This window comes from Taudactylus pleione, unplaced genomic scaffold (assembly GCF_031769625.1).
Source record: "Taudactylus pleione unplaced genomic scaffold, aTauple2 ptg000105l, whole genome shotgun sequence".
Taxonomy (NCBI): domain Eukaryota; kingdom Metazoa; phylum Chordata; class Amphibia; order Anura; family Myobatrachidae; genus Taudactylus; species Taudactylus pleione.
The window spans coordinates 471,014-490,861 of NW_028284507.1; the positions used below are offsets into that span (position 1 = coordinate 471,014).

Genomic DNA, 19,848 nt, shown 5'->3' on the forward strand with positions numbered 1-19,848 from the left:
GTGGTAATATAATCTTTCTCCTGCGTAGAAGGGTATTTTAAAACCACAGTATAATAATTAAACTGTTTTATTGGGCAATCCTTAGTCAATAATGAGCTGTTTGTGAATGAGAGAATGTTCATGCCATATAGGTATCATAAAGTACCAAATGGTTTGATTAAAATAATACATTTATATCACAATGTCCTGGAGATATATTAACTCATATGGTGGACACGCAGTAAATTCAATTTGCTTCACAATCTACAGAAAGAGAATTATGGCATAATATACAATCATGAAAATAGAATAGATGTGTATATATAAAATGGACAGAAACAGGCAATTTAAATAAAGCATAGAATACATTTTTCTTTTTTTAATTTACATTGTGAAGTTATTGAAACGCGTTTCGCAGTCCGGTCTGCTTCCTCAGGCAGAATCAAATGTCACTTTAAAGTCCTACCGTGTACCAGTTTAAGACCACTCCCCTCATTGTCAGCTTTTTCTTTCGTAAAAGTTCCTGTGATGAGTTTTATATCTGCTGTACTTTACATTTAGTGTCCAGCCAGCAATAAGTGAAGAACTTCATCTAGAAACAGATGTTAAACATGTGCATTATACAAGTACGACTACCAGTAATAAAGGTCACAAGGAGGTGCTAAGAATTTTGGGAAGCATTCAGAAGTCTCTCTCCCCTTTTCTTATAAGGTAATGGTTAAACCTTCAGTGAAAATGATCATTTATAAGTTTCTGGAATAAGTTGATATGTCTTCTGAACAAATTTTGTATTTGTATATCACACCAGACCCCTTAGCAATTACTTGTGTGGTAATTTTTTCATCCTGGAATTTAGATCCTTTACAACAACACCTGTCCTGGCCATCGTAGTCACCTTAGTGACGATATTAAAATTGAACCTCTATATACCCCTGCCTGTACCTTCTAAAATCCTACCTATAAACCTCTAAGGATGACGCCAATTTGCGTACGCAGTCATACAATAAATAAAAGACTCCAGACTTGGAACGTGTGGTTCCGAAGCATAAAGTATTATTCAAGTAAAAAGTACAGTCAGTTACACGCTATTGATCCATACACAATTAGACGCAAAGGAATTATACAGACCCCAAGTACAGTATACATACGCATGCACTCTGGACCAGATCCCGGCATTCAGAAAGAAAACCTCCGTCAATCAGCATTCAGCAAGAAGACTAAAGACCCAGTGTTTGAGCACACATGTTTATACCCCCCCCAGAATAGACGGGACAATAGAGAAGTTTCTTGCTTATGCCATTGGTTCCCATGGGGGAACCATCTGTTACAGAGCGTTTAACAGGCTGATTCAAATAGACTGAACCCAGCCTCCAACAACTGGGGGTCTCTGCCCACCCGCCCCCTAAAAGTCATCCTAGCAGTTGTTCATAAAATATACATTTTGTTGCTTGTAGTTTCTGCGGTCCATAAGTTGAGAATGCATGATGCGATCTCCACACCGATAGTACCGGAATTCTGTTGAAAGAGTACGCATCAGAACGAAAACAAACACTGCTTTCTTAGCATGTATAAAACCTTAGTTATCAAATATCTTTATTTCACAGCATTTAACTTAACTGAACCAACTTAAATCTTATACTTTAAAGCTCATTAAACCTTTTATGTGGATATGTAATGTGTGAGTATGCGGGGTGTGATGTAAAGACTCTAGTTAACTTGGGGCAGATGCGTGCACATGAAGCTAACAACCAGCGTTTTCATACAGGATCTCAAGCATAATGTGTGTATGTGAAATGGTGAAAGATGCAATCGCATGATGCTAATAAACAGCATTCGCATGCAGGATATTGTGCATTCGCTACTGGGCGTCATGTTAGCAGCTCAATTGTGCGTAATGTGCGGTGTTTATGCATGAGATTCCATCTATGATGGACTTTAACATATTTATATATATTTACATGTACATACATACACACACACATATCATTCCTCACTCACAGTTTCAGACTGCAATTCAAATGTGTTACCTCCAGCTGTGAAGCTGGGGCCATTCTGTCTGGGTGTGGGGCTAAAACCTGTTTAGGATTCAGACAAATCCAATTGTGTAGATCAATGCCTGGATTATATTACAATTGCCACAACTATACTTTGTCTGCATACAGGGATTCCCAATTTGTATGTAAAACGCTCACAGTTTCTGGTGCATTGTCTATTCTATTTACTTTTTCGCATGAGGCTGTTCTCTAGTTGCCCTTGGTAGATTATCAAAAACATTGCCATCTGTTCTTAGCTCGTGAGTTGTAACTTAAAGTGACGCTGGTCGCAAAATGACGTCTTGCAGATTCTTGTTTCTAAAATGGAGTCTAGCTGCCATTCGCAAGATGGCGTCGCGCACGCTTCAATTTTAAACTGATCTTGTCTCAGCCAATTATCCAGCTTTGACATTAGCAAAGAAATTGGCTAGATGACTTCGTCACGCTCTTAAAGTGGACAGTGAAATCCTTTCCCCTCTTGGAAATTGTAAAAGTCTTGCTTTTGAAAACGATATAGTTAGACCTCTTTACCTGATATAAAAAAAGGAGTTGTAAGGTTTTATAAGAAGTAGGGTGTCTATATAGATACCCTGAATTCTGTGATCCAATATCAAATCTTATGAATTTTTGAAAATATATATTAGTTTTTATATCACTGTTTAATTGCATATCCTTAAATGGATATTGCGCTGAGGTTTGGCCTGTAGATATCAGTTAGTGATGTAGCACTGGTAACTAATAGGTTGCCTAGTTTTTTGACTCTCATTACCCTCCTCCTCCTTCTGTTCCTTTGTGTCTTTGTCTTAATTTTCGCCTAACAACATTATATGTTTTGGTTCTACATATAAGGACCATTACAGGGATTGGATAATGGTCATCCCATATCACCCAACACCTAGTAGATTGTTCTATGCTTTCTGATTGTATGAACTGTGTGATGTCGTCTTCTATGCTTATAAAATATTGCAATTTCTAATGTTGCCTTACTTACCGTAGGTTCTTTCTTTTATGTGTAAAAACGTCAATACATTCTCCAGTAAAATTATCACTTATTATTAAATAGTGAACATCGATCGCACGCTGCTGTGTCATGTAGCTTGTAATGTCCTACATTAAAATATGGCCTACATGTGTCCACACACAACTATCCTGAAATAGTGCCGTTACGCACCCCACAGATTTTGCAACAGGGCCGTATTCAATAGCGGCGAAAAGCCGTTTGCGGCGAAAAAGTTTCGCCAATGACGTAATTTCGCTAGCGGAAACTTATCTCCGGATTCAATTGTAGCGACTTTTCGCCGTGCGAAAACGCAATGCAATGTACCCGGCAAAAAAGTTTTGCCTTTGAATAGCTGTCGGAAAAAAGTGCAGAATTGCGGTTTTGGGGTGCAAAGGTGGGGAAACCACCCTGCACCCTTAGAACAGGTCCCCAAACTGCATAAAAAAAATCCTAAAAAAAACACAAAAAAAGAAAAACACCCCTAAAAAAGACTTTGAAAAAGGAGGCGAAAAAGTTCAAAGTTGGGGTACAAACTTAAAAACTAGCGAAATAGACTTTGGAGGGGTCTGCAAGTATGGGGGAGGAGTATATTTGATTGTAGATGCACGTTGAAGGTGCGTTTTTAATGCTTTTTAAGACTTCACTTTTGCGATTTTTAACCATGCTTGCACTAATTTTCATGTACCCCAAATTTGCTGGGACTAGTTATTTTCACCAAAAAAACCTGCTAAATGCTATTCTTCACCACTTGTGCAAAGATGCTAATTAGCAGCTAATGAGAGCATTTAAGTACCCCAAATAGCTTCAGCAGGGCTATTCAGGGGCAACTACCATGATCCCTAATGTTAGTGCATCTTTTGGGGTTGTCAGGCTGATTTTCCCAAATCTGACAGTACTTTTCACTTGTTTGAGTTTTGCCAGGACACGTTTTCACATCCTTTGGAATTGAATATGGGTATAAGTGGGGACAAGCGTGATTCTTTTTTCGCATGCAAAGCCAGCGATGTCGGCGAAAAGTCCGGCATGTGAAAAGTACGGGACTTTTCGTGGCTAATTGAATTTTCCCCTAAGTTGCACTACACATCTCGCCACAGACTTTTGTGCAAATATGTGTCTTATACACGTCACTAATGTGACAATAGTACAATGTACGGGTACTTCTAACACTGATGCTGGTATCCCAAAAAGTTAGTGTCTACCACTTAGGCATATGGGTAAAAAGTGCAAAAGACTGAGAACCGATACAAGTGAGCTGAGCCATGAATCGCGACATGCATCGCTGTGCTTAATCTGCAACTTTATACCAAATTACTATCCATAAGTACCCAGGACACTAAAGGCAACTTTGGATGCAGCTACGATGAGACTAAGGGCCTGATTCAGAGCCGCTCGTAAGCGGCCGCTCGTTCCCTCCGAGCGATGTTCGCACAACTGCGGGTCGTAATGCGCATGCACCAACCAGTCAGTGCGGTCGGAAATCGAGCGCTCGCAAAATAGCGAGTGCCTGCTAATTTGAGTGACAGGATGAGGCGTTTGTGGGTGGTAACAGGGGAAGGTGCTTGAAAACGGGGAATGGTGATCCGAACGCAGGCGTGCCAAACGGTCAAAACGGGCGTTTTAAGGGTGTGCATAATTAACAAGGCAGCGTCATCCACCACGTCACTTGGTTGTTTCTTAGCCTGAACTGTTCGCATGATTGCGGTAGGATAAACCTACAACAAGCACTGCGAGCAGTTCAGACGCCTTTCGATGTACTCGATTAATCTAATAAATAGCGGAGATGACGTAGGATGCGAGCGGCAAAGGGGCGTCTTTACAATATAGTGAGCGCATGTTTCGTTCGCTCGCTCAGACATAGAGGCGTCAACAAACCGCAAAGAGCGAGCGCTCAATTTAAATAGCCGGCTCCTTTTTCTGAACGACCGTTTGCAAATAGCGTCCGGCTCTGAATCAGGCCCTAAGTCACTAAATCTGAAAAAAGTACGAAAGTCCAGGAATCTTTACCTGTGGCGGAGCATCTAAGTTCTGCCATATGGCTCAGAACATAGAAATGTAATGTGCTTCCTTAACAAGATACAAGAGTGGGATTTTCTTCAGTGGATGGGACTGGTAAAGCTTCTAGGTAGTCCTAGGGAGAGAATGTCTCGGGGGGGCATTTAGCTTTTAGAGAAGATCGTCTTTCTTCCATCTATGCCGTTATAGAAGTGATTAGCCTTGTACAGAAAAAGAAATAATCAATGCCAATATTTTTTTCATATATAATTTGCTGATTGGGAGTTTCCATTACGGATGCCTAGTGGTGTATAGCTCTCCAGTTACACCTCATGCATCAACTAATTGAAACCAGCAATATCAAAACGATTAGCCAGGAGAACATACTATAATGTGAAAGTATATTTAAATGATCAAAATTGTAGCTGGGGAAATCAAATGCAAGTTGCTTTGTGTAATGGTGCAACTGACAATATTCAAAAACTGTTTTATTTGATAAAGTCCCTGCACACAATTATTGCTATAACATGTGTTACTTTGTTATTACTTGTTTCAAATTCAGTGTAGACTCCCTTTCTGTGGTTAGATACGTATGCGTGTATGTGTATGCATGTACATACATCTAGTGTGCATGGAGCATGTGTATATACAGTATTAGGGTTACCTAACTGCCTTATTTCAACAAATCACAACATTTCTCACTTAACCAGGATCTGTTATAATGAGTGTGTATCTCTGACCCTTGCCCATTATTCCTCCTAGATTTACACGCTGGATACTCGTAAAGATGCTTAACTGCCTGTATCTGAATCTTCAGCTTCATTGTGGGCAAGTGGCTACAATCAAGGATGTCTCTGAGGCGGTGAGCTGGGTACACACCTAACAGATATATCTGCAGACGATGGTTGTTCATACACACTGAACAATCATCATCTGGCCGTGGGTCCCGCTATCCGGGGGGCGTGTTGTACCCCCCTCCCCGTGGCCTCTGCTGCAAGTGTACGTACACACGGCACAATTCCACAATATACCTGCATATATATTGGGCATTGGCTCTGCAGTACAGCCGATGCGATATGTCTGTGAACTACGTCATTCACAGACATATGACTGGTACACACTGGCAAATGCGCACAAGATATATTGGTCGATCAATTGATAGGCCAGTATATCTGCCAGTGTGTACCCAGCATTACACAGATCTGCACTTTCTAGTCATGTAGTTTGTAACCCTGACATGTGTAAGTATATAATGAGGTCTCTTTTGGAGTTGTAGGTAACGGAGTATATAAAGAAAAAAAAAAAAATTGTACTTTTTAAATACATGCATTGCCCAGTTGTAGGCTTCCTTGCACTAGGCTGAAGAATGGCAGTGCCCTGGCAGTGGAGATGAGGCAGAATTTGGTCCAACTCTCATTGCTCCGCATGTCCTTAAGCAGACCGGAAGTGATTAGGCTTGGCAATACCATAGAGTGTATGAGCACACTGCAGTGGCCAGCCTCTGATACTGGTCAGGGCAAGCTTCAGCTGCTCCGAATACACTACCGTTTTGCTCAGCAAACCCATGGTGGAAATTTAGATGCACCTGGACAAATCAAGGCACCCAACACCGCCACTAAGGATTTAATGCTGCTCCTTGGTCATTTTACTTTTAGCATGAGTCTGAGTTTGTTTTTTTTACCTTTTAATGTGTATGTATTGATTATTTGCCATTTGGCTATACTAACGGATAGGATAAAGAGTAAATGGGATAGCTGTGGTCACATGGCAACATTCAGTAGTTGCTCAGGGAAATCTTCACAGCACGTAGGACATTTCAGTTGTGGTAGGGTCTGATTTGTCACTAGCAGGCCACCTTTATAAGATCTAGATGCCTGTAAAATACCCACCCGTAAGTTAGCAGATGTGATATCACCCAAACTTTCTTTTCCATGGGAAGTTGTGATGTAAAATATGTACTCTGCACCCGGAGAAATTCAGAGGTGACATCAGATGCGAACAGCTTGTGAGGAACCGCATAGATATGCCGAAGGGATGGGCGGAATCGGGATAGTGACACCATTGGCACAGTTGTTAGAAAAGTGGCAGTGGGAATTTAGGATATGAACACTATGAATTTGAAGGTTCTGGGAACCTGTCACATCATACAGGAGAAGATATAAGGACTCAACTAGAGGTAAATCCATCCTTGAGGACTTACAACAGGCTCATGTAAACACCACAACCTCTCTGAACCATTTAAAGATGCAGTAAGTTAGTTGTTATCCTAATAGAAGAAGACGATAGTGCTTGTACACAAGATCAAAGTGAACTCTCAGAATATGTAAAACACAGGTCACTATCCCTTCAGCCTTGGGCAGAGGTACTGCTTCTTATATAGCACCCGTTTATGGTAAGGAAAGACAGGTGTGAACTTGTTTATTCCCATGTCTGAAGGTACAATACTATGTCCGTGTCTTCAATTTGATATTTTAACATGAAAGTTCATACCCATATCTGATACAGATGACTGTAGGAAACATTTCATTGCACAGTGGTAGACTACTTGAGGAGCGGTGTCAGATAATGTGTGGTACTAGAGTAATATAGAGCCCGGTCAAACAAAGGATTTGCATGGGTAGCTCCTATTTGGGATTCATTTTGCATAACAACTTGGACTCTGGCCCTGATTCAGAGCCGGACGCTCTGACAGAGCGCTCGCTCTGAATCAAGGCTGTCCTTCCTGATTTTTAGAGCGGCCTCCTGGCCGCTCGTATAGCTGTGGGTGACCACCCACAGCTATAGCGAGCGGCCAGGAAGATGGTCGCGATGGTCAAGACCATCGCGACCATCGGGCTTGCGACGAGACCCTTGTGATAGGGTCTCGTTGCCGCAAGCCCTAGAGTGCTTTCGGCTCAATCAGAGCCAAAAGCACTCCCGCTGACATCACTTGTGATGTAACACTATGGATTTGAAGGTTCTGGGAACCTGTCACATCATACAGGAGAAGATATAAGGACTCAACTAGAGGTAAATCTATCCTTGAGGACTTACAACAGGCTCATATAAACACCACAACCTCTCTCAGCCATTTAAAGATGCAGTAAGTTAGTTGTTATCGTAATAGAAGAAGACGATAGTGCTTGTACACAAGATCAAAGTGAACTCTTAGAAAATGAAAATGGGAATGCCTCTGTCTGGGCAGCCACGCCCCCGGCACGCCCACCAAAGGGGGCGTGCTGTCACTCAACACCGACCGCACGCCCCCTTTGTTACGAGACCGGAGCGACGGTTTGCCCGTCGCTATCCGGGTCTTGCGCATGTGCACGACGGAGCCGGCTCCGTCGCCCGCATGCGCACTGGGCCAACATCGACCCGCTTGCGAGGGTTCAGCGCTCGCGAGCGGGTCTGAATCAGGCCCTCTGTCTATGGTTGTAGTGGTAAAAGGGCTGAATAAAAAGATACCACTGCAGAGCAGACTTTTGTGACGAAAATAGTAAAAGATGCGAATTGTAATATTCAACTCATCAATTGGGTTATAACAATTGGATAGCACACACATTTCCTGCTATACTGTAGATGAAAGATATAGGCAAAACTAGACATTTGTTAATGGGTGGTCGCAGTTCCGACTCATGGTCAGAACTTATGTTACCTTGGAAGTTTGACACTGTATTTTGTGATAATTATTTAGGCAGCAAAGCTTTATAACTTTATCCCTATTGGTGTTCACGCCACACCGGGGGCAGGACAGGTCACAGAGGTACGGACTGGGCATTTCTGCGTGCGCCGTAGGGGAGCGTGCTCCTGCAAACTTAGAGGGGGCATGTTCTTGTGACACGTCCCCAGTTTGTCACTTTTGAGGGTAGGGAAACCAAGGTGAAGTTACAAGGAGGATGAAGGCAGAGACACTGAGATGTAGTTACAGGTACGGTGAGAGCAGGAACACTAAGAGAGTTACAGGGAGGGTGAGGGCAGGGACACTGAGGGAGAGTTACAGGTACGGTGAGAGCAGGAACACTGAGAGAGTTACAGGTACGGTGAGAACAGGAACACTAAGGGAGAGCGAGGGCAGGGACACTGAGGGAGAGTTACAGGGAGAGTAAGGGCAGGGACACTGAGGGGGGGTGGTTGAGAGCAGGAACACTGTGGGGGGAGTTAAAGGAAGGGTGAAGGAAGTGACACTAGGGGTAGTTACAGGGAGGGTGAAGGCAGGGACACTGAGGTGAAGGTAGGATCACTGAGAGAGTTACAGGTAGGGCGAGGGCAGAGACACTGAGGGGAAGTTACACGGTGGTTGAGAGCAGAGACACTGAGGGGAATCCTACATGTGATATAAGTACATAAAGAACATTAGTGCCCCCGTCCACAATTGAAGCAGGGAGAGTGTGCCTGCCGATAAAAACAGGTGTGGTCTCACTGGGAAGAAGCATGACTGCACAGTAGTACCCACAGTTCAAATTATGCCACACAGTAATGTCTCTTACGTTACGTCCTTATACACTTATACGTTACTCCCTATACAAATTATGCTACACAGCAGTAGTAATGCCCCTTACACATTATGCCACGCAGTAATGCCCTTTACACATTATTCTATGCAATAATGCCCTTTACACATTATGCCACGCAATGATGCCCTTTACACATTATGCAACGGAGTAAAGCCCCTCATAACATTATGCCAAGCAGTAATGCCTTCATAACATTATGCCACGCAGTAATGCACCTTACACATTATGCAACACACAGTAATGCTCCTTACACATTATGCCCCCCCCCCCCCCTCCCCTCCTGTCCACCCAGCAGCCTCTAAGGAGTAAGCAAAATAATAACATGGATTGGTTAATAAAAAAATAAACTCAAGTTGACCCTTTTATGATAGTGAGAAAAGCTAGTAATACAATATTTTTTTTAAAAATAGGGGTTCTTGCCATTAAAGGCTACCTATAAAGCACCCCCTCCCCTACAAGCTGCTGGCAAAGAAAAAAAAAAAAAAAGCTTTACCTAGGAAAAGCAAAGCAATATAAGTTGCTTTAATCAAGCTCCCTGACATCTGCCCCCCTTTCCTCTTCTGCTACAGACAGCTTTCAGACTGTCACTGACATACACTGTGAATCAGTGGTGTGGTGGGTGGCTGGGAGAGGTACCCTGTACTCCTGCCCCGGGTATTGCTGGCGCTGCACAGCTCCTCAGCTCCTCTTTACAGCAACGCCTATGATGAAAGATTATTGATGGTTATAAGTGTAATGTGGTCATTTGCTAATCTCCTCTCCTTTCTTTTAGTGTCCTAGGACTCCGCTGGTCTACCTGTCCACTCATCCTTCATGGCTGGATGGCTTCATTGTGCCTTTCCTCCTGTTTTCCCAAAATATCAAAGTGCCCCGTGTAGCCTGGGACAGGACTGACTGCTCACCATTACTCAGGTAACCAGGTAACACCAGTTTCTTATACCTTAGTAATAACATTAATACTTTAGGTCAGAGACAGATTAAGGTGGGGGGGGGGGGGGCAGCATGGTGCCCCAGGACCCCTCTCTCAGGACGCCCCTCTGGCCAGAGCAAACTGCTGCAGTCTGCAGTGTTAGAGGCTGTTACCGCCCAGCAGCTGCCAGGCACTAGGACCCAGCAGCTCTCCACAAAGGTGCGACCTCCGACATGCTCCTTTTGCGTATGTGCGGCACCACCAAATCAACCTATTTTCTTTCTATGTGACACAAACAAGCATGTATGTAAAAGTTTCCATAGCTGAACAAACGTTAAAGAAAGTTCCAGGACCTCTAGTGGGTGCCGGACACTGTGCCAGAACTGAGCTCTGATCTGCCACATCATCTGTCATTGAAAATACTTTAAACAGGCTACACAGTAAGTTAGCCAGAAGGCTGGATTTGTTCCTGAAAGGTGCAAACTTTATTATTTTGATGAGCATCAGATTCCTAGAGCCTGAGGACAACTGTGTCATGTTGCCCACAGGTCAGCATGGGGAGGGAAGCCTAAATACTTAGGGCCTGATTCAGCTTGGATGGCAGTTGCACATATGCACTGCGATCGGGACTGCGCAGACCCATTGCAGAGTGATTGACTGGAAGTACCGTTTGTGAGTGGTGATGGGGTGGGGGGTGGCCGGCGAAACGTAGGTGTGCAAGGGCGTTTGAACGCCATTGCAGAGGCATGAATAAAGTATCCACTGCGATGCCCTAGGCAGCGTGAGGCCTGATAGCGTGCGCTGAAGTTAGCAATTTCTGAGTAAGGCCTGACCTTGTGTTAGTGTGCCTTTTTAGGCTCCGATTGTACTTGATGTTACCGATGGTTTTGCAGTCTTGCTAAACATTACGGATGTGAGTAAGGTAAAGTGGGCGTCCTTATGTAGTGCTGCGGTGGCATAGTGATCGCAATGAATTAGCATACTTTCTACTTCAGGATCCATAGAAGGTCCACGGGGTGACCTTGGGGTATAGGTGATGCAGAGTCATCCGGGCACCTTACGCAGTAAATTCTTCTCCCAGAATGCAACGGGTCTCCCTTTATACCCCGCCCCCGGACCGGAGGTACTGATCCAGGGATCTCGGTGGGCCTCTGGGGTCTTGGCTAGCAGAGACCCCGGATGATCCCTAGACTTCTGTCGGACTGTACGGGGACACAGGTAAGCGACATGCACCGCGGTGGTGCGTGCTGTGTCGCAGTCTTTTTCCTCCAGGACTGGGGGACACCCTGGGGATGACAGCAGGTGTGGCCAGGCACTGAGTCCTGCATCCACACTAAGCCACCTGGGACTGGAGTTCTGGAACACTCCAGCGTCCCAGGGGTTAAACGCTGGCCAGGGGAGGCAGCCTTCCCTGTCTAACAGCCGGCTCCTCACCGCTGCTCAGCGCGCCTTTCCACTGCGGTCTGGCGCTGCTGTGACAGCTTCCTTCTTTCGGCTCCTCCCCCCATGAGTTCTTCAACGGTCATTCTCCTGTATGTGTGTCGCGGATCTCGTTTGGCGGTGCGGAGTACGGGTCCCCCTACATACCTCTCCTTTGGATGGTGGTCAGTGTATGTAGCACTTTTGCCCTACTAGACGCTAAGTCTCTGTAGTTGACCTGATAAGTGCCATTAAGTGCAGGTATTGTTGTTTTCTTCTTCAGTGTCAGTAGGGGGTCCACAGGGTTGACCTTGGGGTATAGCGGGATCTTGAACCACGGGCACCACGCAGTTAGAGCTTTAGCTCCCAGGATGCACTGGGTCCATCCTCCTCTATACCCCGCCCCCAAGCCACAGGCACCTCAGTTTTATTTGGTGCCCGGCTGGAGTCGGGTCACCTTTATGTGCAGGGGGGCTGATTAACAGCCCCTAAGCTTTTATTTATTTGAGATTACTAAATTTTTATTTTATTTTGGAACTCTTCAGAGCGGCAGCGTCGGACTGTCGGCAGCGTCGGACTGTCCATCAGGCGTCCAATCTGCCGGTATACAGCACTATAGCCCTCCCAGACTCTGAATCTGGGCAGGTTGATTGTAATGTAAAGGTGCAGTGAGTGTGACTTTTGCTAGCGCTGACTGTGTCTTTTTTCTAATAACTGTCAGTCTTTGTCTGTCCCTTTCTCTTTCCTACAGCAGTAACAGGTGTGTGTGGGAAGGGTTGTTCTGTAACCTCACTTATATAGATTAAAGTATTTGTGAGGCTTGTCACATACGGTTGCGTCGGATTGCTCCTCTTGCTGATGTCCGCACCTTTATGCAAGGGGTCTTCAGCATACAGCCTACCTTTGTCCCTCCGGTGGCTTACAGTTGAACACAATGGGCGGTGTTCAGTTGTTATAGCGCGCCCGATTTCCCGTCTAAAATGACCAGAGAAGGGGGGGCGCTATTCAATTGTTGCTGATTTTCACGCTGATCGTCCCCATAGTGGTCGGGTTTAGCTGCGTAAAATGGCTACCCCAGAGCCATAGTGCTGGGCACTATCGCCAAAAGTGCTGTTTGGTCGACCAAACAGGTCAGTTTTAGCCATTTTCAGCTCGCACCCCCCTGGGACTGGAGGGTTCTGCTTTTAACCTCTTACCTGTGAAATCTGGAGTGTCCAGATGATGCTGACCTGCAGTTTTCTCACCCATAGATGAAGACCCCCGTTAGGAGGTAGAGGCCTTGGTGCATACAGTTTAGCTGGTTCAGGAGCTTTAAATGCTAGAGTCGTTCAGACTATCACTTGGTGCTCAGGGCGCTGTCCAATTCTTTGTTCAGGGATCGGTTTGTTTTGACAAGATAGGCCATGAGGTTTTACTCAGGCAGTGTATGCTGTGGAATATCTGAACTGCAAGGGGGGAACTAAGAGTGCCTAGGCCATGAGGGAAACCGGATGGCTCATTAAGTCGGTGTACGGATTATAACAGCTATTGCAGCAATGTTCATATCCCAGTTTTCGACAAATGGGAAGCATGGGGGTATCCAATTAGCAGGGCTAAAGTAGCGCTGCTACTGTACGCCGGCACTTATCGTGGGTTTTTAATAATACACAAAAAGTTACGTTTTTTTCAACCCTGCAATGGCAAAAACACATCACAGATCCTGGGGCTGGATGCGATCCCGCCACTGTTCGCATGCATGCTGACGTTGGTAACGCTGGTATACATGACGGACACCGGAAAGGACCGCTCTCTCTCGGTAAGACAGGCCCATTTGCGACAGAGGAATTTCCAGGTCTATGACCCAGGAGCCCCTTCTGCGCATTGTTTTTCGTTCCAAAATAATAGGATATGAAGAAAAAAAATCTGTGAAAAATCCCTGTTTTTCACCACCCCAAAAAAATATTGGGGCTAATTAGATACCCCCCCATACTCTGCAGGCAAGACCTATACCCCGTGGAATGGTACCTCTATCCAGAGGTTTTCTAGCAGTTGGTGGATCTGTGATCAGAAGGACATCGACATGATGATGTCCCGGCTGAAGCCAAAGTGGAGAAGTATTGCTCCAGGACCATAATGCAAAAATTAGACAGAGAACCCTCCCAGGATTAAAGGACTGTTGGAAGTTGTGGAAGCAGAGTCCAACATCTGATCCAGGAAGGATGAGAACTGCTCAGACTGAAGCGGACTCTGAGATCATACTGGCTAATTGGCTGCAACTGGGGAGAGGCCTGGCAGTCACTGTTCCTGGACCAGAGGAGGGTAGGGTCCTCTGAGAGAGGACAAAGGAAAGAGAATCCCTACTAGCGGCAGGTCAGATAAAGGCTCTAGCATAGGCCTGCCCAACCTGTGGCTCACCAGCTGTTGTGGAACTACAAATCCCAGCATGCTTTACCAGCAGTTTGGTTTGAGGGTATGCTGGGACTTGTAGTTTCACAACAGCTGGAGAGCCACAGGTTGGCCAGGCCTGACTAGCAGAAGCGGGCTCTGTTGCATCTGTTTGGTAATCCACAGACACACAGGGCCTCTGGTCCTAATGTTTTGCATATGAAGTTTATAAGCTCTTGCTGTCATCTCCAAGCTAAAGAATAGGCAAACTTTACAGAGTATATAAACAAATACTTCCAGCTGGAATATTAGAGAGAAGTGAGTGTAAATGGTTAAAAAGTATCATGGGAATAGTGAACTGCTTGTCATTTACTTTCCTGTTTACATGAGATTAGTGGCTTTACAGCCATCCTAGTTTCATGGGGTCTGTGCTCTAACAAGTTATGTAAATTGTTTTACAAACCACTATATATGTATTATGCAGGCCTGGTAACCGTCCTGTAAGATGGTTTTTACTAGTTCAATTAAAAAATGTATTATCTTTATACTAGGAATACACTTTACTGTTCTTTTCGATTCCCTAATGTATATTTAAACATCCCTGTTCCATAACAAGAGTTAAGATGTTTGACATTGTACTGTCTTATTGTACTTTGTTAGTAATTTTGGGCACCAGAAAGTCCTTTGCAGTGTTCTTTTAATTGGCTTATTGACCGTAATGGTACTCGTACAGTGAACAATTTCATTGTCAAATTTGGCCTTTTTAGTACAGATGTTCTCTTGGTGTATCCAGACAGGGGGTGGTGATCCTGAGTCGGATAGTGTATGCAGGACGCACGCAGGTCACGCTGGTTGTTTGCTCTCTCCATTGTTCGAATGTGCCTGCACTCCATACTGATGCAGTGCTACTGAATGCAGTATGCCTATCCCCAGTGGCATAACTAGGGGGGGTCGAGCAGGGCTTGTGCCCTGGGCTCCATGGGACCGGAGGCACGGGGACCGTCGCTGGCCACAGTCCGTTACCTGCTGCGATCCCTCCATTGCAGCCGGCAGCCGCCTCCCCTATAGGTTTCTATGGGGGATGCGATGCTGCCAAATGTATCAATATCGGGAATGTGAAGCATTCCCAATATTGGCCCCAGATCCCTCCGCTGGCAATGGGCGCTGCTAATGTGCAGTCCGCGGGACTGCGCATGCGCAGCAGCCCCGCATGCACTCCGGCCACATCGCAGGGACGGGCTCCTTTCGGAGCCAGTCTCCCTGCATGTGCCGGTACATACATTCAGCCGATATGATCGCATTTTGTAATGCGATCATGGGCGGTACTGGATGCCCTGATCGCATTACAAAATGCGATCATTAATAAATGGGCCCCTATAAGGGGATATATTATATGTCAGTCTTCATGTCCACAGAAGACGTGTCAGCTGCCAAATTGTTTAACTGCCTGTCCGTAATCACATTCATAAATTGTCTGTAGTATTGTCATATATTCCTTTTATCTTTATATTGTTTGTTTATAGTTGCACCACTGTGTTCTGTCTTATTTAGTGACGTTTATCGCTGTGTTTGACTGGTAAAATTCTCTCTCTTAAACCCATTTTTACGATATAACCTTGGTTTATATTAACTTAGGTTTAACTCTGAGACAGTGGTTGCCATACATACATCAATGATTCTCTATACAGTGTACACTGATTACAATCACATAAGTATTGGCTGATGATTATCCATGCAGCCTGCACAGTATTCGCTGAAGGAAATGTCATGATATTTTATCTATGTTCTTGTTCCCACATGAATAATTTTTCAGTATGTACTGAGTTTTCAAGATGTAACAAATGTAATTTAAAGGGCTAACGTATATGTTTAATACACAATCCGTTCGCTCGCTCCTAAATGGGTGCTCTGCTCATTTGTCTGTGTTTATGTAGAAAGATGCTACTAATCCGTTCAGTGGATAATACGGAGTTTCCCAGTTAGAGGTTTTTACTAGTCAGTGCAGAGACATATACTCTACCTGAGGCTAATATCGACACCATGGGGCTCACTCAGAGTTGCATGCAAGTCATCCCCACTGCTTGCATGCAAATAAATATGGATCCTCACCTGTATGCAGATCTCCTTCCAAACGTGGATGCAACTTGCATAGGCTCAGCTCCGCTTAATCCCTGCAATTCCACCTACACACCCAGGATATGCCCTCAGACCATTAAGCTTCTAAATACGAATGACCCATTGCTACAAGTTGAGATGCGCACTACTTTGAATTGCCCGCAGTTGCGTACAACACTGAATCAGACCCCATATTTCTATTCCTGTCTTGATCTCCTGCTCAATATGATATTATCTGGATATTAATGAAGGAGCATTACTTATAAGGAGAAATATTCACGTATTCTTATATGTTGCGGTATCTCCCAAAGCCTTTCTGCGGTTACTTTTTTTTTTTATTGAAGCGTCATGTATAATAGATCTTCCATATACAGAAAGTACAATACAAATACAATAATCTAAACAATAAAATGATACAAATATACATCTCTATATATTAAGATGACATTATAAGATTCATTGTGACAGTGTATCTTTTGTAAATATATTCAACAGATATATTATCATTTATATAAATAATATATAACAAATTAAATGAAATAAAAATTAAAAAAACTCTCTCATTAGTCTCAACCGGCCTGTCTAGTCAGGATCCGCATCTAGAATGATAGGTGGGTCATTGTCGACCATTCACAGTAAGTACCATGAAGTAGTATGGAGACTTTGTTGTATTTGACGTCTCATATCTATGGACAGCGTAGATATGTAGCTTTCCCACATATCGAAAAATCTCTCCGTTTTGTATTCTTTCTTCAAAATAACCTCTACCCATTCCATTCGAAATAGGTGAAATATTGTAGATCTAAATAATAAGGATGGAGTAAGTGTTGATATCCATTCTTGTAAAATAGTTTTGCGGCCTGCCGCACTTATAGCCATTAGTAGTCTTTTCCCTCCCTTACTTATATTAATATTTGGTGGCAGAATGCCCAATACAGCCCATTCTGCTGTAAGTGGTAAATTTGTTTATTAAATTGGTTTCTGCATACTGTTTTATTTGAAGCCAGAATATTCTGACCAATGGGCAAAGCCAAAAGCAGTGAAATAAATTTGCGTTCTCCTCTCCACATCGACAGCAAGAATGTGAACGGCCCATTTTAAAGCTTCTCTTTGGGGACAGATACGCTTGATAGGAAATATTTAAAAACATCTCCACATACATGGCTGATGGAAACCGTTTACAGGAAGTTTCAAGTGCCCTCAGTAAGTCATTGATAGTTAATGAAGGGAAATGAGAGAGCCTTTTAACCATACCTGTAGTTGAAACAGAATGCTCCATATTATCCGTTAAGGCAGTATAGTAGTGGGAAATAGCTTTCCCAGTAACAGGAGAGTGCATAAAAAGTGTATCTACCGAATTTTCCCAATCATTATCTGTAAAATTACTGACCACTGAGTTAATATAGTGCTTTGTTTGAAGAAAGGCTATGGGAAAAGAAAAGCTATGGGCTATTTGCTATGGTCAGATATCTATCCACTGCATCTGAGAACGATAATAGTTGTTTTGTGTTTCTATTGACCAAGCAGCCTATGTTATTAATCCCTCCAACTTTCCCTAATGTGAATGGATATGTAGCGTGGCCTTCTTGAAAGTTTAGGTTATGTAACAGTGGAAGAAATAGCGTGTTGTAAGAGTTTAACTTGGCTTTATGTCTAATCGTATGCCAAAGCTTGCTGGTGTTCCATAGCAATGGGTTATTTCTTAAGTCTGGAGGTATTTTTCGGTCTTGGAGATGTAAGAAAGCAGTTAGACTTTTGTTAGGTAAGAATTCTCTTTCTAATGAGGTATTTGCATAAATATTGCAATCGTGGAGCCAAACAGACAAATATCTGCACATAGCTGCCCAGTTATATTGTTTTATGTCTGGGAATCCCATTCCCCCGTTATTTCTGGTTTGTTGTAATCTAAGTAAACTGATTTTTGGCCTTTTACCATTCCAAATAAATCGTCTGAACATCTTATTAATATCTTGTAAATCTTTGACGGTTAAGAATAAAGGGAGAGCTTGAAGGAAATAAAGGAGTCTTGGAAAGGATACCATTTTAATTAAGTGCACTCTACCCAAATATGATAGGGGGATATTTTTCCAACCTTCCAGCTCCTCTGAGATCTTTTTTATAATTTGTGTATAATTTAAAGAGTAAAGATTATTAATACTTCGGGGTAAACATACCCCCTAAATATTTAAAATGATCTTTAGTTTGATGTAGACGGGTGTTTCCCATTGTCAGCGGTTGTATGGGTCCTGAGCCTAAGTAGAGTGCCACTGATTTTTCGCATTTACTGCGAATCCTGACAGTTTTTCAAATTTATATAATATTTGGAAAATAGGATTTAAAGAAATAGATGGATCAGCCAAATATAATAATACATCATCAGCAAATGCTGTCATTTTGATTTCCCTGGATCCAACATAAATTCCCCTAAATTCTACACACTTTTCCAATATGCGAAATAAAGGGTCTATCGCCAAATTGAATAAAAGAGGGGAAAGGGGGCAGCCCTGTCTGGTTCCTCTATACAGCTCTATAGAGCAACTGCAATGTGCATTTATTATTAATGTTGTGGATGGTGAAGTGTACAGGTATCTTACCATATCCATAAATACAGGACCAAATTCTCTTTCTTTGAGTATATTAAAAAGGTGTGGCCACAAAACTGAGTCAAATGCTTTCAATGTGTCAAGACTCAATAGTATACTTTTGTTGGTGTGTACTTTTGACGATTCTGTAATTGCTGCTATGGCTGCTCTTATTCCTCGAACGGAATGCCGGCCTTTCACAAATCCCAGCTGGTGGGGAGTTAATAAATCGGGAAGAATCAATTGTAGGCGATTTGCCATAATCTTAGCAAAAAGTTTTGTCTGTATTTAATAGACTAATTGGTCTGTATGAGTCCATAGAGGTAGGATCTTTTGCTGTTTGGGGAGTAATATAGTATTTGTGTCTGTAAAATGTGGGAACCAAGTGTGTCGGGTAAGTAGATCATTAAACAGTTCGACCAAGGCTGGCGCTACTTGTTGTTTTAATAGTTTCAAATATTCGTTGGATAGGCCATCCGGACCGGGGGATTTGCCCAAGTGTAAATTTGAAATAACGAATAGAATTTCATCTGTTGACCTGTCTTTAGTAAGCATCTCTTTTTGGTCCAGAGTCAGCTTAGGCAATGTAGCCTCCAGCAGCATTTGACAATGTGCATCAGGATCAAATGGTTGATCTTTATATAAGGCTGAATAATAGTTTTCAAATAGTGTAACTATTTCTTCATTACAATTTACAATCAAATTTGTGGAGGGGTTATATATGTTCTTTTTTGTCCTGGTTTAGATATTAGGGCCAACAATTTACCAGCCTTATTTCCCCATCTAAAAAAAATTTCTTTAGAAAATAGAATGTGTTTTTTTGCCTGAGACAGGAGATAACTGTCTAGTGCTTGTTTAGCATGTTTATATCCATCACTTAATGTAGCACTGGGATTATTAATATAATCTTTTAGTGCAGATGTCATTGAATTATAAAGGGCATTATAAGTTGTCTTTGCTT

General features: G+C 43.2%; 1 protein-coding gene across 1 annotated transcript in view; it reads left to right on the forward strand.

The window, feature by feature from the left end:
• GPAT2 (glycerol-3-phosphate acyltransferase 2, mitochondrial) overlaps nucleotides 1-19,848 on the forward strand; it is a 101,232-nt gene that overhangs the window by 24,447 nt on the left and 56,937 nt on the right. The window contains exons 6-8 of the mRNA XM_088470795.1: nucleotides 541-690; nucleotides 5,767-5,866; nucleotides 10,270-10,409. Of these exons, the coding sequence (XP_088326921.1) occupies nucleotides 541-690; nucleotides 5,767-5,866; nucleotides 10,270-10,409 (390 nt within the window). The remainder of the gene's footprint in view (nucleotides 1-540; nucleotides 691-5,766; nucleotides 5,867-10,269; nucleotides 10,410-19,848) is intronic.